At 38.5% G+C, this 22,896-nt stretch overlaps 1 protein-coding gene and 1 pseudogene across 12 annotated transcripts in view; both read left to right on the top strand.

Moving 5' to 3' along the window:
- Window positions 1-22,896, top strand: part of SYNE2 (spectrin repeat containing nuclear envelope protein 2) — a 331,267-nt gene that overhangs the window by 180,025 nt on the left and 128,346 nt on the right. For all 12 annotated transcript variants that reach the window (XM_059373366.1, XM_059373365.1, XM_059373360.1 and 9 more), the window contains exons 47-55: window positions 40-305; window positions 1,564-3,673; window positions 5,499-5,821; window positions 7,512-7,656; window positions 8,740-8,958; window positions 13,756-14,021; window positions 16,051-16,219; window positions 18,685-18,840; window positions 21,142-21,282. In XM_059373366.1, the coding sequence (XP_059229349.1) occupies window positions 40-305; window positions 1,564-3,673; window positions 5,499-5,821; window positions 7,512-7,656; window positions 8,740-8,958; window positions 13,756-14,021; window positions 16,051-16,219; window positions 18,685-18,840; window positions 21,142-21,282 (3,795 nt within the window). The remainder of the gene's footprint in view (window positions 1-39; window positions 306-1,563; window positions 3,674-5,498; window positions 5,822-7,511; window positions 7,657-8,739; window positions 8,959-13,755; window positions 14,022-16,050; window positions 16,220-18,684; window positions 18,841-21,141; window positions 21,283-22,896) is intronic.
- On the top strand, window positions 9,659-9,946 carry LOC132029195 (small ribosomal subunit protein uS14-like; annotated as a pseudogene).

The following is a 22,896-nucleotide window of genomic DNA, read 5'->3' on the forward strand; positions in this document are numbered from 1 at the left end:
GTGAGTATGTATTTACTGATTTCCTTGACTTGTTTTTAGGAATTATATGCCCAGTTGGAAGCAAAGAAAACAGCCATTGAGCCACTAGAACAAACTGAGTGTCTCGATAAAGCAGAAACAAGTGCCTTGGTTCTTCACAACACAGGACATTCCGTGCACCACTTGGACCATCTGCTTCAGGCACTTAGGACTTCGAAGAAAAATAAAGAAAGCCAATATTATCTCCTTAATGATTTTCAGGAACACCTTGCTTCAGTTGAAACTTCAGTGAAAGCCTTATTGACAGAGAAGGAAAGTCTAAAAGTGTAAGTATAAGAATTTAGGACTTGTGGGGCGCCTGGGTGGCTTCCTTGTTGAGCGTATAGCTCTTGGTTTCTGCTCGGGTCATGATCTCAGGGTTCTGGGGATTCAGCCCCAAACAGGTTTTGCACTCAGCAAGGAGTCAGTGTCTGCTTCAGGATTTCTCACCGTCTGCCCCCTGTTCACCCCCTACTTTCCCCAAGCCCATCCCATGCGTGTGCTCTCTCTCTCTCTAAAATAAAATAAATATTAAAAAAAAAAAAAAAAGGATTGAGGACTTGCATTCTTTTTATTCAAGCATAGGCTGCACTACCATAGACAGGCCCCGAGTTTTAAGAATTTATACTGTGAAGGGATATTATGACTTTAATACTACAGTATGAAATTAATTCCATATAGGAGTCATTGAAGAAAACTGTCCGTTTTGTGCAATAAATTTTATATGATTTGTATTGATTGTACATATTCTTTCACAAATAATTTGTTAAGCAATTCTCAGGAAATTCTGCCAAATAGATTTAAATTCTATGGAATTCGGCACTCTTTTTGTCAAGAGTTTATCCCAAACTGTGGGGGTGGAAAGAAATATTCTATGTTTGCAGTTGCTGAATATCAGCATAATTGACTTAAACAGTTTGGAACATACTGAATATATATCTATCCTAATGAGATATATATATATATATATATATGCATATATATATGCTCCTTTTGGCTTTGAAAATAATAGCAAATGGTTGTAGATAGAATCTTACTGTGTAAATACTTTCCCACCATAAAAAGGCTGATTTTGTAGTTTTGCCTTAATGTGGTTTACTTCCAGTGATCTCCTTTTGAGGAAACAGTTTTATATTCAAAACACTAGTCTGATGATTATACCCTCTTAGTCATTATTGTTGGCAAAAGAATAGTGATCTGGTTGGATTTTGTGGTAATTTCTTAGTCCTAGACTCAGCCTTCCGCAAGTCCTTCACAGTTCAGAGTCCTTTTACATTACGTTGTTCCCCTCCCCTCTTCACTCCTTTCCTGTGGTTCTCCATTTTTATGAAACATACCTTACAGGTGAGCTTTCTACATTGTCATAGGCTCATCAAGAGCCACACTAAACTAGATTCTGATTTTTATTTTTAGGACGGAGTGCTCTTAGAGACGACCTAATCGTCTCTTCTGAGAATTCAAAGAATTCATTTCTTTTAGTGACCTCTAACCTCATATTAGTATGTAGTAAGTATTAACAAGCTCTGTTTGTTTTTCTCTTTCTAGGGGACCCCTAGACAGTGCAACCTATCTGGACAAAATTAAAAAATTCCTGGCGTCGGTTGAAAAAGAGAAAGGTTCTTTAAGCAAGATGAAAATCGAATGGGAAAACTTATCAAAGTGTCTGACCGACATGGATAAGAAGTTGTTAGAAAGCCAGATCAAGCAACTTGCACACAGCTGGGAGCAGGTGAAACAGCTGGCTCAGAAGAAGTATTCTCAGCAAGCAGTGGAGCACGAGGAGTTGACACTCCTCATGAGCGAGATCCAAGACCTGGGTTCTTCTCTGCAGCAGCAGCAGCAGCAGCAGCAGTGCCTACAGTTTGGGCCGGACTCTCCGGAAGAAGAAGCGGGGTACGCACACATGGTTGCCTTGGCCACTGAACTCCAGATCATCAAGCATCAATTTTCTGTTTTAAAGGGGCGAGCTGAATTTCAGATGAAGAGGATTTGGGGAGAAAAAGAAAAGAATACTTTGGAAGGTGCAGTGGATAACTTGCAGAAGCAATTAGAAGCCTCGGAGCCATTAAACACCCAGGTGGAAAATCAGATCAAGAAGTACGAAATAAGGAACAAGATGAAAGAGATGATGCTGTGGGTCAAGAATCTGCTAGGTGAACTCACTCCCCCCATTTCCCTTCTCCCCGATGACATTCTGTCACAGATTAGGAAATGCAAGGTAACCCACGACAGCATCCTGGAGAAGCAGCAGGCCGTGGAGTCATTGGTTGAAGAGGTCAAAAATAATATTCCCAACCTTATGGCAGGTGAGAGCAATGATTTAAATCACATCCTACAGGACATACAGAATCAGTACCAGATGCTAATTTTAAAATCGACGGAAAGGTCACAGCAGTTGGAATTTAAACTGGAAGAAAGGAACAGATTCATTGCAGTCATAGAGAAGGTGCAACTCTCACTTCAAGAAAATGAGGCGCTGATAATTCCCAAGGTGAGAACAGCCTCCACACAGGCTGAGCTAGAGCTGGAGCAGGCCACTTTGACGAGATCCCAGGAGGAACTGCAGGAGGCCCAGGGTATAATTGCAGCCCACCTTCAGGAGCAAACGCCTGTCTGTAAGGATCTAAGTGTGTTCGAAAGATTATTTCTGGACGACCTGCTCAAAAATCTTAAGACGAGAGCCAACAGAACGCAAAGATTCATTCAAAATAAATGGAATGAAGTAGAACAGAAGAGAGATTTTTACAGAGAATTCCATGAAAAGGCCTCTGTGCTTCAGAAGGAGGTTGACCACATACAGCGCAACGAGCTGCTGCTAACTCAAGACATAAATGGAGATGTTAAAGAGGAGCTCTACGGTCTTAAAGACCGAATCACCGGTATTCAGTCTGGTATCCTGCGGCTGCTGAAACTCAAAGAAGCGTTCGATTCCATGGGACTAAACTGGGATTGTTCCCAGCTCGACCAGTTACAAGCCCTAGTATTTGAAAAAGAGAAGGAACTTGAAGAAAAAATCAAGCAGCTGGACATCTTCATGGCAGAATATGGCAAATACCAAGCATCACTAAATAAATTGAGGGCTGTGGATCTGCAAATTAAGAAAAGGGCGGAAGCCGTATTAGGAACGCCCCCTACATCGCCAGAAAGCAGTTTGCTCAGTGCTCAAATTTTGAAGCGGAGAATTGAGAAAGCCATGTGCTTGTGTCAAGAGATAATAAAGAAATTAAATGAAAGTAAGGCCTTTGATGATTCTTTCAAAGAGAAAGAAATACTCCAAATAAAGCTGTATGCAGAAGAAAATGACAGGATACACAAGATTCTCCAAAATGGAATCCTGAAATCCCAACCACAAGAAATGGATGAAAAGGATTTTCAGGACAAACTGGAAAATTCCTTACATGTTTTGAATCAGATAAAGGCTCAGTTAGAGCAGCCTTTACTTTTAAATTTGGACATTGAACATATTCAAAATGAAAAGGAGAATTGTGAAGTGTTTCAAGAGCAAGTTCAGGCCGAAGTGGATGGCGTGAAAGCCGTGGCCCTTACTGAGAAGCAAAGAGATGAAAATTCTTCTGACGCTTGTGATGTGGAGACAAAATTGCGGGACATTGAAGATCTTCACGCGCAGGTTAATACAAGCATTGACATGCGCACAGTAAGTTTTTTTCTTAATTCAGTAGTTAGTGCATTTCTTTTTATTTCATGGTTTTACGTTTTACTCTAGTTAGTATGTGTGTATGTTAGTATGCTTCTTAAGAAGTTCCAGGTTCAAAAAAAAAAAAGCTCCAGGTTCTGCATGAACATTTCCCCATGGAATACAGTCATTTTAAAAACTTGCAACGAAAAAAAAAAAACTTGCAACGGGCTAACTTATGATCCCAACTCATTTTACATCTAAATACAGTCAGTACCTTATAGATGGGAAAGAGGAGTGTGACACCTTTATTTCTATACCCCTTGTAGCCTCTATTGAGCTCAGACAAAATTTGGGTTTTGTTTGTTTTGTTAGAACTACCGGGGCAAAATAGAAGAAATAGGGGGTAGTGAAAAGAACGTATAATAACTCCCCTTCTATTTAGAACTTTCATTGTCTAGGCACCGTGCTCAATACTTTGTTTTTAATCCTCACAGCAACCCTGTGAAGTGGTTGCTATTAATAGGCTCATTTTAAAATAAGGAAATTTAAGTTCAGAGTATCAACATTTTCTCAGCTCTTGCAGCACTAACAGAACGAGGATTTGCATCCAGATCTGATTTTAGAGTGGGGGATCACCAGATGAAGGCTCATGGGCCAAATCTGCCCACAGTGCTTGATTTTGTAAATAAAGTTTTATTGGATCACTGCCGTGTTCATTTCTTTAGAGAATGTCTATGGCTGCTTTCCTGCTAGAACAGCCTGGTTGAGTAGTTGTGATAGCCCAGATGGCGTGTAAAGCCTAAAATACTTAGTCCGACTCTTTACTGGAAAAGTTTGCTGACCTCTGTTATAGAACGAGTCCAACAAATTCCCTCCTTTTCCACAATAATAAGATAGACAGCTTAGGCATTATTGGAACACTCGTACTTAGTATAATGCCCTTCACTGTGTTTTCAGAATTGTTGCATGAAATTTATAGAATGGGGAAATCCAAAGAATTATTTGATAATATTTTGATAGGCTTAAGTGCTATAAAGTCAAGTCATAGTATGAATCTTAATGTTCTTTAAATTAGTACTTAACAAATGTTGAGTAAAGTCAGTACATCTCTACTTGATTTTAATATAGATTCCAGGAACGATGATGTAAATCTCCAGAATAATAGATCAGAGCCAAACTGGAAGGGAACTTCAAAGTTATCTATTTTGGCTACTTATTATTTCCTTGAGAAGGCTAAAGTCTGAGACATTAGGGAATGTGCTCAAAAGTAAAGTTAGTGGTAGAGCCATTTATTTAAAAACACAAGATGGGTGGGGCACCTGGGTGGTTTTGTTGGTTAAACATCCGACTCCTGATCTTAGCACAGGTTGTGATCTTAGGATTTTGAGTTTGAGTCCCATGTTGGGTATAGAGATTACTTAAAATAAATAAATACAGTTTTAAAAAACTAAAAATAAAAAACACAAGAAATCTGGGGTTTTTTTGTGTGTGTTTGCTTTAATTCCCCCTCCCAACAACATTTGTTAAAGTTATATATATTAAATATATTCCGTTGTTTTATTTAATTCATTGTGTAATATAAGAGTTCTAGGACAGGGATATATATTGTCAGACATGATTCATGAGATGTATTTTTGAATTTAGGACAGATTTCTTAGCAAATCTAGAAATAATTTTTCTTTATGCAAGCAAAAATACTAGTCTAATATTATCAAACTAAAAGTAGGAGATGCTAACCCTTATAAGACCCAGACATATTATGAATGCCTATAAAAACTCAAGAAAGATAAAAATCCTCAAAGTTTGACAGCTTTGTTGCAACATTTAATCTCCTATTCACCAGGATGTTTTGAATGATGCTTGTGAAAGTATAACACACTATAATGAGGCAGTCATCAGGGCGAAGGGGATCTTGACTGCCCGTGAAGCCATTGTTGCGTCCCATAAAGTAGATCTTGATAATCCAAAAGCACCACTGGAGATGCCTGGCTGGAAACAAGAGGAATTGCAATCCACAATCGCAGACATCCAGGACCTCACTGAGAAGCTGGGGACTATATCCAGCCCTGAAGCCCAACAACAACTCCAGAGTACTATGCAGGAATTACTTTCTAAGGATTCCGCCATGACGGAGGCAGCCAAAGTAAAGGAAAGGGAACTAGAACGGTAGGTACTTCTTCCTGAAGGGGATCCTTCAAGAACAAAATTGAGATTTTTTTAAATTAGCATGTACACATTAGAGATGATTTGGGGGGTGCCTGGGTGGCTCAGTTGGTTGGATGACTGCCTTTGGCTCAGGTCATGATCCTGGGGTTCCAGGATCGAGTCCTGGATCGTGCTTCTCCCTCTGATCCTCCCCCTCTCTCTCAAATAAATAAAATCTAAAATAAAATAAAATAAAAATAAGGACTTAACTTGGAAACTATGGAAACATTTAAAAATCATTATCTGCAGAAGACCATAGCAAATATTATATTTATTTTACTTGTATTTAATATTATGTACAACAGAATGTTTATAAAAGTCTGCATATGATATAAAGAATAGTGATCAAACAAAGAGCTTTGTACCCAAAAGTTCAAAGGTAAACATCATGACTTTTGAATTTTCTTATGTGGTCCTTTCCTCTTCTCAGAATTAACCATTATGTCCAATTTTTTATTTACTATTTTTCTTCCTTTTTAAAATATTTTTACTATGTGTTTGTGCTCCATATTCATGTATGTGTATTCTTCTGTCACTTCATTTTTTCAAATTCATCATTATGATGCTGAAGTCTATTCACGTTCTTGTCTATAGCAAAATTCAGTCACTTAGCTATTTGATAGACATTTGGGTTTTTCTAGTCTGCATTTACAAATGGTGCCAATAGGAACATTTTTTAATTCAAGAGCTTCCCTGGAATATATACCAAGGATTGTGATTGTGGGGCTAACTGGTGTGTACACCTTACATTTTAAATTCCATATGATTTTACTTATTTATAGTCCAGGACCCTGGGATCATGACCTGAGCCGAAAGCAGAGGCTTTAACCCACTGAGCCACCCAGGCGCCCCATCATAGTGTTTTTAAATATAGCACAACATTATGCTCTATAAAAATATGCTGCTCTATGTGCTCTTTTCCTTATTGTAGTAAAACTTAATAAAGTGACTATATTTGCTATAAAATATTTTATAAAATGGATTGTTGTAATTTACTTAACCATGCCTTTTGTTATATATGAAAGTATATTCCAATATTTGCCATTTTAATTAATAGTTTAATAAATAAAAAGATTTTACTGTGCAGAGGTTTTATCAGGTTTAGGATAAATTCCTACTTTGAGGACTAATTCCTCAAGTTAAATTGTGGAAGTTGGATTAATGGTTCACTACAAGAATTTCAGTGAAGAATTTATACTTCATTAGCAGTGTTAAAGAATGCAGTTGTACAGTTTAGGCTTTTTTATTTTTAAGATTTTTTTTCATTTATTTGAGAGTGAGAGAGCACAAGCAGGGAGAAGGAGAAGCAGACTCCCCACTGAGCAGGGAACCCCACACAGGACTCGATCTCAAGACCCTGGGATCTTGACCTGAGCCAATGGCAGATGCTTAACCCATGAAGCCACATAGGCACCCCTACAGCTTAAGTGAATACTCTTATCTCACCGTTAAGTTTGTGTTAAAAGTCTTGTGCAGATCCCTGTGAGAAGCAGGGAGTCAATAAAAATTTGTTGAAAAAACACTGAATAGCAAAACAAGAATTTCTTTCTGTTTTTTATTAAGTGTTCAGAATTCATTCTGGGAAGTCCAGAATTTATTGTACTAAATAAAATTTAATATCACTTTTTTCCCTCTTAACTGTGCTTCACAGGTGTCTTGAGAATTACAAATGCTACAGAAGAATTAAAGAGAAAATTTGCAGTGACCTAAACCAAATGGAGGCAGTTCTTAGGCAGTCTGTGTTTCCGTTGCCAGCATCTTACAAAGAAGCTTTAGAGCGCTTGGAACAGAGCAAGGTAATAGTATTTGCACATCTCTAATAAGACTGTATGCAGAAAATTGGCAGAAGGAGCAAGTGGCAGCAGCAGGGCATGTGGCTCTGTTGTGACCCACAGAAATCTTCAACCTGAGTTGTACACTCAAGAAAATACCCCAAACCGCACACCAGGGGAAACATGAAACAGTGGTTCCAAGAGAGTTCATCATTCGGATTCACGGGACTGTCACAAACCAGTAGTAACCTGTTCTTAGTGATCACTCTTTTGCTTTCTTTCTTCCTTTTTAAAAAAAGTTATTTATTTATTTGAGAGAGAGAGGGAGAGTGTGTGTAAGAGCATGGGTGAGTGAGTGGGAGGGTAGGCCGAGGGACAGATGCTCAAGCAGACGCCTGCTGAGTGGAAGCCTGTGGCAGGGTTCGATCTCAGGACCGTGCTACCAAGACGTGAGTGGAAATCAAGAGGAGATGCTCAATTGACTGAGCTACTCATGTGCCCCAGTGATCACTTTTCCTAAAGCTTCACCTTTCATGTTATTTTATTGGATGTTGTTGGATCAGTTACAGAGAATTGAATGCAACTATCATAAGGCTAAACTCTGGCTACTTCTTATTCTTACTATGCAATTTTTGTATTTGTTTATTTTTATCTGTGAGAATCTATGGCATTATGTTATTAGGATTTGAATGAAAATGTTCTAAATTACCTATGCTTAACATCTGTCCCCAAACAAACAAAAACAAAACCCCTAAATAATGAGTTGGTGGTTGATAAGTATAGTGCAAATTAACAACTTAGTGAAATAATGAGACTGATATTAAAATAACCATGAACTTTTAGGATGTTCACCTTTCAGAACACTTTCTTACTCCAAAGAATTATTTTATGGGTCATTTTTGTCAACCATAGTTCCAAATTTCATGGGTAACACAATTATACGTAGGTAATTCTCTCTCAGATTGACTTCTAAGAGGACTGAAAAATGGATCATGGAATACTTACTGGATGATTTAAAATCATCAGTAGTTCAAGATCTTTAGAAGTTTATAAGTCTCTGAAAAATTAACAGACATTCTATTCCTCCTATTCCTTTTCTTTCCTAAGGCTTTGGGGTCAAAGCTCCTATCAACCAAAGAAGAATTAATGAAACTACGGCAGGTCCTCAGACACCTGAGACCCGCGTGCACGGACAGTGATGACATGTGTTTGCTCAGAACCACGACAGGTTTGTGGGACAAATGGTTAAATTTGCTGGAAGCCACCAAAGAATGGGAGATATGGTGCGAAGAACTGAAGTGGGAGTGGAAATTTGTCAGTGAAGAAGTAAGTGCTTCATTTCCAACAATCAAGCGAGTTTCCTAGTAAATGTCACTTTAAATTGTTTTGTTACTTTCATTTCGTTTTTATATAAAACAATTCCTCAACTGGTAGGATTTGTTTATATCTCATATACGTAACACATAGTTGTTATAGAGGTCAGGTCCTACTAAAATAATCTCCAAGAAATGATTCAAATTCTTTTCTTAATAGTGCCCTTTTTTTGGTATCAGGTAATACTTACAAATAAGTACTTGCTCATTTGGGCTTTAAAATCTTTATTGTGCATCTGAGTTAATGCCTTTTAAAATGACTGTCTTAATGGAATACTAAAGGTCAGAATTAAGTAATATTCATAATAACCAGCTAATTTTGAAGTTAACTACAATGGTTAACTATGGAAACTTACTCCAGTGAATTGTTAACTATGGACTTAAAATATGTACATTGCTCTTGCTGAAAACTCTCTTAAAGAAAACTTCCATAACATATCAATCACAGATGTTAATCTAAGTATGATTCTGGATTTAAACCATCACATATATTTAGAAAGAAAATTTAAAATCATATAACATTATCTTAGGGTATTCGTTAATCTTTCCAAAGGATCAGGTATAAATGAAGTACAAGTCAGAACATTAAATGAAAGTCCTTCTTCCTTATTCATTTGAAAATTCTTGCTAAATTTACTTAAGAGAGAAATACAATGAGTCAATATTTGACTGGAGGTAGGTCACACTTTGGGATGTAAATGTTTAACATTAGCATATTTTTCTGCTTAAAATTTGGTATTCTTGCTTTTTGCCCTGTTGCATCCGAGAGAACAAGATTGGCCACCAACAGCTCTACCGGAGCTATTGGAGAAAATTCATTCAGGGTCCTTGCCATGTCTGTTCAAACTGGCACGGTCTCATCTGGAAATAATGGCCTCAGTCTGTGCCTCCAGTGTTTCCATCAGCACTGGGAGGGTACAGGCTTCATTATGTTGAATTAGGTGAACCTCCTTGAATGGGTCAGCTAAGATACCTACCTTACTGCAGATATCCAAGATACCTACCTTAATGCTAGCTCTTTGTACATGAAAATAAAAATCCTTCAATTAAGGAACACAACTTGATATTCTTGAAAATGAATATCATTGTGGTAGTGCTGATAGGGTTTGATTAGTCAATAGACTCTTGAATGTTAAAACATGAAGATACTTTGTAAATTACTGCTGCTTGCCTCTTCTTTCCCATTCATACTGGCACAGTCAATGGAGTTCCTGAAGTAGGCTGTGTGCCATCCGAAGAGGGCTGTTCACACAGGACACCCCCAAATCCTTGCATTACCCTTGGGAGTTAAATATTATTACCATTTTATTGATGGGGATACTGAGGCACGGAGAGATTTCTGTTGGCACAAGACCTCCCAGCTAGTGATTGAGCTGGGGCTGCGGACTGGGGCCACATCTGTTTTGCTCGCTGCTGTAACTTTAGAATCTGACCGGGGCCTTGCGCTTAGTAGGCAGTTAGTAAATATTTCTTGAGGGACAGTTCTTGTTGAAACCCACGTCTAGGCTAATTCTAAGCTTTTGTTCTATTTTACTGCATTGCCTCTCTATTGCTGTACACCCATTTGCAATTATATTTGATTAATTCAGACCTTATTCATTTAAAACTTCGTAATTATTCATGGAAACATTTGACAACATCTGGTGGCGGAGTGTGTTTTTCCAAAAGTAGCACAGACAAAATATGTGGTCCTGTAGTAACAGTAACAGCAAATGTAACACTTAGTGGGCCAGCATGGTGCATGCGTGTGTGTCCCGCAGAGTTCTGAGCACTTTATACGTATTATCACTTATTCTCGCAACAGTCCTGTCTGCTGGATATTTTTATTTTACCCTCATTTTGTAGACGAGGAAAGTGAGACACAGTGAGACTGAGTAAGCTGCCCCAATGCACAAGTGAGTGGTAGAGGAGGAGTCAGACATATGCTCCGGTGTTTTTAATGATGAAACTATCAACTTAAATGACATTTACACGCACTGAATTGTTGTAGGAGTAGCTTGTATCCATTTAATAAAAATGATATCATCTAAACACCTGTACATGCGAGATCCTGTTATCATGGTTGGTGCTTTTGGATGTGACAGAATGAATTTCTTTTTTTAAGATGTGGATAGTAATAGAATAATCCAGTATCTTTATGGGATAAAGGTTTTGTATGAGTAGGTTTTCAGAAATTTAAATGTTGTGTTTAAATTTTTGACTTAAAATATAAATTAAAATTTTGATTTACCTTCTTTTCCCTCTAAAATTTTACCTTCCTGTTTTCTTACACAGGATCTGCTGCTTGATTTGATTATTCATCTCTGGTTATTCAGAGTCCTCATTTTTGTTGCAGTGATCATGATGTGCTGGAATAAAGTCATGCTTTCAGGGATAATTGGAGGCATAAGGCTGACTTCTTCAGCATGTACCAAAGTTCAAAGGACTTTTACTAGTGCTGGTTACGGGGTTATCAGTTTCCTTCACTCGTTTACTTGTGGTGCTACTATGGCTCCTTTTCCCTTTCCAGACTCTCTGATTGTGAACCTAAAAGTTTTATAGCCATATTATTAGAATTCTGTGTCCAAGGGAAATCATTCAGGGCCTGCAGAGTCTCTTCTAGAAGAATGAATGCACAATTTTTGTAGAAACTGTTTTATTGATTTGGGAGCTGTTTTCATCCTCTTTAGCATAAGTTTTGACGAACACAGTCACATGATCACCAGTGAATCTAGTTAAAGATTTAGAATATTTCATCACCTCCAAAAGTTCTCTTGTGCCCCTCTGTAATCAGCCCCTTCTATCATCTCCAGCCCCTGGCATCCATTCCTCTGTCTTGCCATTTCCAGAATGTCATATAAATGGACTTGAAGAGTTTGTGCCTTTTGGGTTTGGCATCTTTTCACTAAGCATCGTGCGTGGGAGATGCATACCTCTTGCTGTTTGTATCAGTAGTTTATTTCTCTTCACTCCTGAGTAATACTGGGTTGGATTTGGTTGTCTGTCATAAGTTGAAGTATTATCTGGCTTTTGAGTAAAATTGTCCTAATTACGCCCCTCCCTAATTACTTACGAACTTATATCAGACAGCAGAGCCTGAGATGGGGCTCATGGGCAGATGGTTTATTCTGGTAAGTGATATCAGGGAACAGGGGTGGGGGAAGAGGAGTACTGGACTGAGAAAGGACAGAACCTTTCGAGGCTTTACTCCTCCTGGGTCATGGTTGCCATGGTGGCTCCTTTATGGTCGTCATGGCACAGAAGCACCACGAGATGCTCCATTAAGTTCTGGGTTACAGACATGTTTCTTTCAACCCTGATGTATAGCAGAAACCCTAGGTGCACAATTATCTCTGACAATAACAGCAGTTCCTTTCTTTGCTTGTGGGTTCTCTGGCAGGGAAATTGCAAAACAAGCTAGTGGAACCCAAAAGGGTTTTTGAGTAAAATAAGATAAAAATCTTATTCCCCGGTAGAAGTGTAGCTGCCTGCCTAAGAACTAGCACTTCTAATCCAACTGAATTTAAGTTTGAGGAGATGGAAAGCATACATTCTGTAAGTAGGTCTGTCGGAGATGGATTGTCTATACCCATGTATTCTAGTGAGCCGCCTGGCTCAGCTGGATCATATGGCCCAAGTGGCCAGGCAGCTTATACTTGCGCCTGACCCTGCTGCAGACCTCCTTCAACACTGGCAGCATTCTGATAAATGCATCTGAGCAGTATTCTCCAGATAGCATAGACTGCCCGCAAAATCCCAATGGGCACCTCCCATGCTGGGGCTCTTTCTTAATGGTAGAGGTGCAAGATTGAACAACTTGATCCTTACGTATGGAATTCTGGCATTCCCTAGACCACTGAGCCCCTGGAAGCGTAATTTATGCTGGAATTCCTAAATTCTCTTAGATTTTATTTTCTACCCTTTGGATCCAGATTTTCATTTATTGTTTTCATTCACGTTGAATAAATGTAGTTGGCCGGTGTGATATTCCATAATGTCAAGATTGCAAGGTGGCTGACAAGTTGGAACATTAGAGCAGGAGAGCTGACAGCGCCAGGGCAGAATTTGGTAAATGTATGGTACAACTAGGGTGGGGGCCACGGGGTTTGAAGAAGTGCGTTAGAGAGATCTGCTTTTCTGTGTCTTCGTTCTGGGGCCACGGGTGGGACAACTCCATTCTGCAGATGCGCGGCGTTACGTGTTTCCGGGTTCTGCACGTTGCCGTGTTGACAAATACATGATTAGTTAGGACTGTTTTCCCTTTGGTGTAGGTGTTCGAGTAATGAGGAAGTACTGGATGTACCTTTTTGAGCATACAGGAATAGGATGTGGAAGAAAACACACCTGTAGAAACATGGTCTGGCAGTTGTCCAACCTCATATAGGCGTTGCAGTTTTGGGGGGCTCATTCTGGCTTATAGACATCTCAGGAGACATCACTGCTTTCTGCACCTGAAATCTGAAGGAGCAGGAAATTATTTATGAAACTATTCAACAGTGTTTCCTTCAGCTCACGACTGCAGTACTTCATTTCATAAATTAAATGGTGAGCAGATCTGCAGCTGGGATCGGAACTCTGGGGTTCCAGTGCTGCAGGAATAAGATTCCCAACTCGAGGAAGACAGATACTACTTCGAGCGAAGATATGGTATTAGGAACCCTTTGACCAGCCAGGATACAAAAATGATGATTGCCAAGGTCTGTTTCAGCTTCTGAAATGGTCAGAGTGCATCTTCCTTAAGTCAGTTCTCTTTTTTTGTTTATTGAATTAGATTGAACGAGAAGCAATTATTTTGGATTGTCTTCAAGAGGATCTGCCTGAAATTTCAAAAACCAAAGAAGCGGCCACCACAGAAGAGCTCTGTGAGCTGCAAGATTCTTTATGCCGCTACCAAGAAAATGTGGAGAAGCAGCAGCTGTTACTGACCTTACTTCTTCAGCGCATGAGAAGTATCCAGAATGCTCCCAAAAGCTTAGAGGCCGTAGAAACGATTCCAGCATTTCAAGAGATTACATCGATGCAGGAACGATGCAACAAGTAAGACTTATGAAAAACTATTAAGGAAACGTGCCTAATAATTCAGGCTTAATTTTTTTAAAGGATTTTATTTATTTATTTGACAGAGATCACAAGTAGACAGAGAGGCAGGCAGAGAGAGGAGGAAGCAGGCTCCCTGCTGAGCAGAGAGCCTGATGCGGGGCTCGATCCCAGGACCCTGAGATCATGACCTGAGCCCAAGGCAGAAGCTTTACCCACTGAGCCACCCAGGAGCCCCTAGGCTTAATATTTAGAAAATACTGAATTTTGAAAATGTAAAAATAAAGCATAATGACAAGTGGTACCATAGAATTGGGTTAACGCAGAAAAGTATAAAAAGGGTTGGAATAGTACGTCCCCTGTGGAAAAACACTATGGAGGTCCCTCACAAAATTAAAAATAGAAATATTATATGCTCTGATAATTGCACTATTGGGTATTTGCCCAGGGGGAATGAAAATGCTACCTTGAAAGATACATGCATTCCTGTGTTTATTGCAGCATTATTTAGAATAGCCAAGACACAGAAGCAACCAAAGTATGCATCAGTAGACAAAAGAATAAGGAAAATATGATATATATATCCAATAAAATACTACACAGCCACAGAAAGGGATGAGATCATTGCCACTTGAGACAATATGGATGGACCTAGAGAGTATTATACTAAGTGAAAGAAGTCAATCTGAGAAAGACAAATACCGTATGATTCCACTCATAAATTAGATCTCAAAAAAAATTAATAAGCCAACAAAAAGCAGAATTGGAGGGGAGTGAGGGAAGTGGATGGGCAAAATGGGTGAAGGGAAGTGGGAGAGATACAGGCCTTCAGTTAGGGAATGAGTAAATCATGGGAATAAAAAGCAGGTCGTTAGGAATACAATGAATTGTAATAGCGATATAATGGGACAGATGGTAGCTATACTTGTGGTGAGCATAGAATAATGTATAAACCTGTCAAATCACTAGACTGTACACCAGAAATGAATGTAATGTTGTGTGTCAACTAGACTGGAAAAAGTTGGTTGTGGGGGGTGATGGACAAGATTAATAATAATAAAAAGAAACACATAGTCTCCATCTTGGTATTACCAAGAATGAATATCCTTTGAATTTTGTTAATATTTGCTACTTTTCTGTTTTAGTAATATAGATTCTCTATCGGATGTTCAGGAATGTAGAAAATTATAAAGATTAATATAACCCCCATTTAATTTTACCACTCAGCAATAATCACTGCCAGTCATTCCTTTTTTTTACTATGATTGTATTTTTAAACAAATTATGGCCATAATGCTATACTGTTTTGTGTGCTAGATGATTTATCAGACTATCATGTTAATTTGCCTATGTCACTAAATGTTCCTTAAAACATAACTATGTCATATCTCACATGTGACTATCCCATAATTTATTTAACCCTAACATAAAACCTTTAAATTATATGTAATTTTTTTTCACTTTTGTAAAACACTGTAGTGAAGATTTTTATGCTAGAATTTCTGCATCTGTGATTAATACTTTGAGAAAGAGGCCAAGAAGTCGAATGACTGGGTCAAAGGTTACAATATATTTACAGCTAGAAATACTTACTGAATAGCTCTCAGGAAAAGTCGTACCTCTTAAACATCCCTACTAATAAGGGGGCTACATCCACAGCAAATGGGGTCAGGTGAGATAAAAATGCTAATGGCATCATCTGTCCCCAGAAGCCCACCAGTGACTCCATTCTCTCCTCTACGTCATATTCAGTTGAACTCAAGGATCACCTGGAGAAAAGTAGGGTGGAGAGAGCAATTGGAATGTAAAGTGTGAAAAGAGGGTATTTTGAGATGGACATTTAGAGAGGTTTTTGACTGAGTGATAGAATTTGGTATATGTTTGTGTATGTAGTAACAAAATCATGGAAAATGGTACTTTTTGCTCAGGAAAAAGATCTTTTGTGAACTTTGCAGACACTGTGTTAATTATTGAAATGAAACTATCTCACTAGAGAGCGGGATAATTTTATTTTGATGTTGTATGTTAGGCTTTTTCAGAAAGCTCAAGAAAATAAGGAATTGATGGAGAATGAAATCCAAGAAAGACATTCTTTTACAAAAGAAATAATTACTTTGAAGAATTTATTTCAACAGACTGCAACTTATTTCCAAAATATGGAATTACAAGACCACCCAGAAAAGGTAGACCAGTTTGAGGTAAGTGAGGAATGAAGTGAGAAACCAGTGAATGTGGCCAACACAGGTCTGCAGTCTTGAATCCAAAGTCCTTGGGGCAGAGGTAACTTTGTGACTGGAGTGGAGGTAGTGGTCCAAGAGAGAGAAAGCACATACAAAGGCCCTGTGGTATGGTGTGGGCCAAGCTATAAGAGATCACTGTGGCTAGGTTGCAGAGAAGAAAGTTGAGAGGTCGGGGAGGTCCCCAGAGCATTATAGAGTAGGGTGTTAGACTACTGACTTTAGTAGGATGTATGATTTATCTCTGATAGGAGTGCAACTGTTTTTACTCACAATACTTCCGACACCAAATGTGTGGGAGTTTTCCCCCAAGGCTCTGGAAGCCAACGAGGTGTCCTACACTAAATTCAACTGTAACACTAACTAGCAGGAGTTAGCACAGACCACACAGATTAAGGGCTCACTTCCACAAGACCACCCCCACTTCAGAAGCAAGTCCTGGTTCTCCTATAATTCTGACTGACTCACTGTCAGAAGATCAGGGGTTCCCATAACCCCTTCCTCAGCTTTAATAATTTACTAGAATGCCTTCTAGAAGTCAGGAAAGCACTTTACTATTTTTTTTTTTTAAGATTTTATTTATTTGACAGAGAGATCACAAGTAGGCAGAGAGGCAGGCAGAGAGAGAGAGGAGGAAGCAGGCTCTCTGCTGAGCAGAGAGCCCGATGTGAGGCTCGATCCCAGGACCTTGAGATCATGACCCGAGCTGAAGGCAGAGGCCTTAACCCGCTAAGCCGCCCAGGCGCCCCAGGAAAGCACTTTACTATTACTGGTAAGGGATACAACTCAGAATCAGCCAACAAAAATGAATAGAGCAAGGTAAGGGGGCAGTCTCTCAGACCCTCTGGGCCCTGTCTGGGTGTGCCACCCTTCCAGCACCAATTCCGGATTTTCCATACCTCACTGATTAGGGGGTTTTGTGGTAGTTCCACTGAGTAGGCATGATTGATTAAATCGTTGGCTGTTGATAATTAACTCAACCTTCAGCTCCTCACCCTACCCTAGAGGTTGGGAAGTGGGGCTGAAACTTCCAGCCCTCTAATCACAGGGTTGATTCCTCTGGCAACCAGGCCCTGTCCTGAATCTATCTAGAGGCTCCCCCACACCCCCCCTCCAAGAGTCATTCATTAGCATAAGCTCAGGTATGGTTGAGAAGGGTTTGTTCTGAGTGAGGAAGGACACTCCTCCTACTCCTAGCCAGGAAATTCCAAGAGTCTTAGAAGCTGTTCAGGAACCAGGGATGAAAACCAAATACAGCTTTTTAAATCACACTATCACAGGGACTGTTCATATGGCCCTGTGTGATTTAGGATATCGTTTTTTTAAGAATGATTCCGGTCCCCTGGTAACAAGCAGAAACGGCATTCGAAAATTGACTCCAGAATCATGCACGGTTGTTCATGGAGCTCAGTATTGATAGAGGGAACTTCTCTCTCTCACAGTCTTGGGGAAGCTTCAATGTGTAGCTCTGAATGATTCTGACTAGATTCTGACTCGGTCTAGATGAAACCAGAAGGCATTATACTTAAACTCAACCTTTGTCTGAACAGCATTGTTCTCTAAGTTTCCATCTCTAGATTTGTTCTCAGCTGAGGGTGAAGAAAAAACAGGGACACATCACGGAGTCATTCAAATTGTAATCATTCTTCAGTGCGGTGACTCAACCCATTAACACGAATAATGCTACTGAACAGCTACTGTAAAAACAAAACAAGTCCCAAAAAGCCACAGTAAAGTCAAGAAGTATTTTTCCACTTGATCTTTGGGAAACTTTCCCAAACAAATGAGTTTCTCCTTTATAATTAGTGCAGGAGAACGTAGATCAGATTTTGTTTCTAGGCCACAACCAATACACTGTTTGTTCAGGTTTCTTTTATCTCCTAAAATCCACATTCTTTGCAGGGAACTGGAACCCTGCCTTTTGAAAGAAGTTGGGCTCTGCTGGGCTGTCTAATTACATGAAAGCAGACACTTGTGCTTCAAGCCTAGGGCTTTTAGTGGCCTTGAATCATTGTGATGATAATGTAGGAAGAAACAGAAATGGCAACAAGTTAATAACAAAAACAAAAAAACCCCAACAAACTACTTTGAAACTTTTTTGCTACTCGGAGCTTTTTAGCTCAAGACTGCAACCGAGATAGTTAAATCCTAGAGTTGCTTTAGAAGCAGGAGATGTTGTAATGTCTTTAGAGGACAATGGTTTGACACTATGGAGAGGTATCAAGTTCAATTCTGACAAACTAGAAAGCATCATCTGACCACACTGAGTATCTCTTCGGCTTAATCGGCTTGTATCAGTAGTGAGACTTTGTCATGCAAAGTGTGCTCATTTAAATCAGAAGGATGTGCTGGAAAGCTGCTTTCACTTTTAGAGTTAAACTTTTTTCCTGTTCTGTGCCTCTTTGAAACTCTCTTGGTGATTTTAGGAGCTTCAAAGCATTTTTAAGAAAGGGAAGCTAACTTTTGAGAATATTATGGAAAAACTGCGAATCAAGTATTCTGAAATGTACACCCTAGTCCCTGCAGAGATTGAATCCCAGGTGGAAGAATGCAGAAAAGCTTTAGAAGACGTAGATGAGAAGGTAATAATTGTTTGTACTAGTGTTATTATTTATGAGTTGAATGGATATAAAGAAAAGATCCTGTAATGTCACATTTCCTTTGCCCTTATTTTAGCAAAGACTGTTTTTATAGAGTTTAGATAAGTGATAATTCTGTGTATTTTTGAATACGGAGGTGAAATTGCTCTAAATAAAGTGACATAACAGAATTAGATAATGTGGTTATTTTTAATTGTCAAGATGCTTAGTTTTTCTTCTCTTACATTTAAAAGTAGAATAGATTAGCTTTTACTTGGCTTTTTTTTTTTTTTTTTAAACTGGAGAATCACTTTAAAATATTAGACAAGAATAATGTTTTGCTTCAGCACTTATTCCCTGTGAATGTTCTGAAATTGCAACCAAGGACATTAAGAATATAAATTTCATAACTCATGAGGAATAGCATTTAACACACACTATCTTTTTGATGGTGGCAACACAGTTGTCAGAACACACCTGCACAAATCTTTACCCCTGAATGGATGAATCTGAAGGTTGGAAGAAAGAATGGGAAATGTTTCATAGTACTGAAGACGACCTAGGAGCTTAGAAGACAGATTTATTGAATTATAGAAAGAGCCTTTACATCCAACAGAACAAAATTCTATTTGGTCCAGCATGCAGGGAAGGATTTTTGTATTCCTTTTGAAATCGGGAGTACTTCTAACTTAATAAAATAGATTTTAAATGCAAACACACACAAATTGCATTTCAAACTCAGTTAACTTCTTTAACAGATTTCTCAGAAAAATCTGACCCATGAAAAAACATGGAAGCTCCTAATACACATTTTTAACAAATGTTGTTGATTAAACACCCAAGAAAATCTGTTATGAGGTACTTGCTCAAGAATCATGCACTATTGATTTCAAGAGAATACTAAAGGTTTTGAGAGCAACTAAATTTGTTTCCATGAATACTTCATGTGAAAATTGCTAACAGAATGAATAATCAAAATCAATCTTAAATTTAGCAGTTGAACATTTCAAGAGTAACTTGTGTATTTGTAACAAATAGCAACTGATTTTTATTGTTTGGTGTGTCTGAAAGATCCAGGCCAACTCTAAACCATTTGATGTAATTCGAAGGGCTGCTTACTTTTTGTAAATCATGGACCTAAATTATATGCTTTTCTGCTAAGAGAATAACTGCCCCAAGTATCAGAAAACTTCACTTTATAGTAATTTGTTATATAGTAATAAAAAGCTATCACAGCAATTTAAAAACCAACATAGAATTAATTTTTTTCCTAAAAATCTCAACTGCATTATGATCTGTGGAATAAAAACATCTTATAAATGTATCAACATCCTGAAATGTTAAAAAGAGCCTGGGACTTCAGTCTCATGACTCTGGACTTCTCAGGACAAGTTTTAACTGCTGCCTTGATACAGGCAGGATAACCACCTGCGTTGAAAGGTTTTAGTCTCCATGGTTACACAGATATTGTGGTTTTTTAAAAGGGTTAAAGGATTATACATAAGCATAAAGTATTATTTGGTTATTTAGTGGCTGCAAGGGGAAAGCCTTATCAACATAGCCTTAAACAAAACAAACAAAAACAACAAGAACTAAGCAGGTATTTGAAAAATGACACTTTCAACATTCATCTGTTATCTTTCCTAGCCCAAGTTATTTTCTTAGGAAAATCATTCAGATAAAAAAACTACACTGTTCAACGCTAGATTTCTGATTGCTGTGAACACACTGGAAACATTCACACAGAGAAAAACTAAGCTTTGTGCATCCTCAAGAAAGAGCGAATTTTAGGTTATTTCCCCCAAATCAGTACTACAGTGGGAATTACATTTTTTAAAGTCAGCTTGAGAGTAAGTTAGGTTATATTGAAAATTGGTCTATGCAGAGGTCTTTCTCATAAAATGAGAGACTGTATAATAAATAATTTATCTCCCTTGAATTTTTTCATATCATTTGCTCCATTGGGGTATGCCTAAGACAGTACGCCTAGTTTTGATCAACTCAGCACAGATTTGTAGTATGTGGTGTGGGTTACATTCAACAAATTTTTGTTTGTTGATTTTCTTCTTTTCTTAGATTGGATTTAAAAGGTCAAGTCGGCAGAACTACCATTGGTCTAGTCTGCTGATCTACCTCTCATTATCATATTAACTGGCTTGGTTTGGGATTCTCCCCTCCCCGCCTTTAAAATATTTTTGTGAATAAAATTGCCTAACAGTATGACTGTTCCTTTTATCACCTGAACCTGTAACTAGATATTGAAGACGTTTGTAAGCCAGATGTGTCTTTCTTTCATTGTAACAGATCAGCAATGAAGTTTTGAAAAGTTCACCCTCCTATACAATGAGTAGGAAGATAGACGAAATTAACAATGGGCTTCACAGTGTTGAAAAGATGTTGCAGCAGAAAAGCAAGAATATTGAGAAAGCTCAAGAAATTCAAAAGGTAACTTCCTCCTTTAATTTCCCTCAGCACTTGGTGTTCCTCCTTTTCCTCAGTCCTCAAGGTGTGCCCTGTGGAGGACTCAGAAGCACAGAGATCGTAACTCAGATCCATAGGGACCCCCTTTCTGAGGGTCCCCTGCAGAGGCTTGGTGGAGAAAGTTGCATTTAAGAACTGTTCTCAGTTGTTGTTGTTTGGGGGGGGGGGGGCTGAGAGAGGGTGAGAGAAAGACTCCCAAGCAGGCTCCATGCCAGGTGCAGAGCCTCACCAGCCTTGAGATCATGACCTGAGTTGAAACCAAGAGGTGGACACTTAACCGACTGAGCTACCCAGGTGCCTCAAGAACTGTTCTCAGTTTTTCCATGGTGAGAATGTGCCTGAACCCCTGAGAGCCTACAATTATGAACTAGCCTTTTCACAAGTAAAGGAGAGTAAGGACCTTATCCTGGGACGGCTGATAATAAAAAAAATATTGTATATAAATACCAAATATAGAAAACAAAGCTAACATGTTTTCTGTGTTTAAGCATTTCTCGGAGTCTTTTTTTTCCTAACGTGGGTTAACATGGGAAATACAACACAGAACATTGCTGAGACATTTGATTAAAAAATATATTTCACTAGGATTTGAAAAGAATTGACAGCTTTTCTTTAGACGACGAAGGGAAACGGAAAAACAGAAATTCCAAATTTATTTCCCTTGTAAAATATCTTAGGAAATCAAGTGTTAGGTAAAACTGTATATAAGCCTAATTTTCTACCATTAACTCCCAGTAAACTTCTGCATGTGGAAAACATTCTTATTTTAATCTACATTTTAAGGAAGTTTTCTATGTGAATGGAGACTTTTTAAAAATAGGTCAGACCGGACAAAATCTTGATTCTTAATAAGTAGAGGAACCTAATTTAACCAGTCCTATTTTTCCTATTTCTAAAAATTCAATTTTTAAGCAAATATTAAGTAAGAATTAAATATTTTACCTTTGAGAGTTCCTCTGACCATACAAGTCCAGGCTTGAATGCAGTCTGTTGGTTTCTTGAGCCAAAAGCAGTTGCTAGAATTTTTTGCCACTGCATTAATCCTAAGTCAAAACAGATCTTTTCCTTTTGTTAGTTTTATTTTTATAATTTTTTTTAAAGTTGGCTCCATGCTGGAGCCCAGTGTGGGGCTTGAACTGAAGACTCTGACATTAAGACGTGAGCTAAAACTAACTGAGCCACCCACACACCCCTGTCTTTATACTTAATAAAATTGTATTCTAGATTAAATACACACATATACATACATATATATGTGTGTGTATTCTAAAAAGATTTGGGTATAACATAATGTTACCTCATCACTCCTGAAAGAGTAGGGTTATATTGTCCTTGTTTGGTGTCATTTGTCTCTGGAAATATCCCGGTCTTTCTGCACCCTTGCAGCTAAGTCTGTATCTGAAACAAAAAGCAGTTAGACTGAAAGACCTCAGAAAAGGTGTTTTTCAATTTAGGTCACAAGTGGTTCCTGGGTATAAATGAAATAGTATGCCTGTGATGTTGTTTTGGTAGCATTCGCAAGTGCAAATACAGGGCAAAAACTGGGAATTAACACAGTGAGTCGCGACCTCTGCATTC

The sequence above is a fragment of the Mustela nigripes genome, chromosome 13 (genome assembly GCF_022355385.1).
Source record: "Mustela nigripes isolate SB6536 chromosome 13, MUSNIG.SB6536, whole genome shotgun sequence".
Taxonomy (NCBI): Eukaryota; Metazoa; Chordata; class Mammalia; order Carnivora; family Mustelidae; genus Mustela; species Mustela nigripes.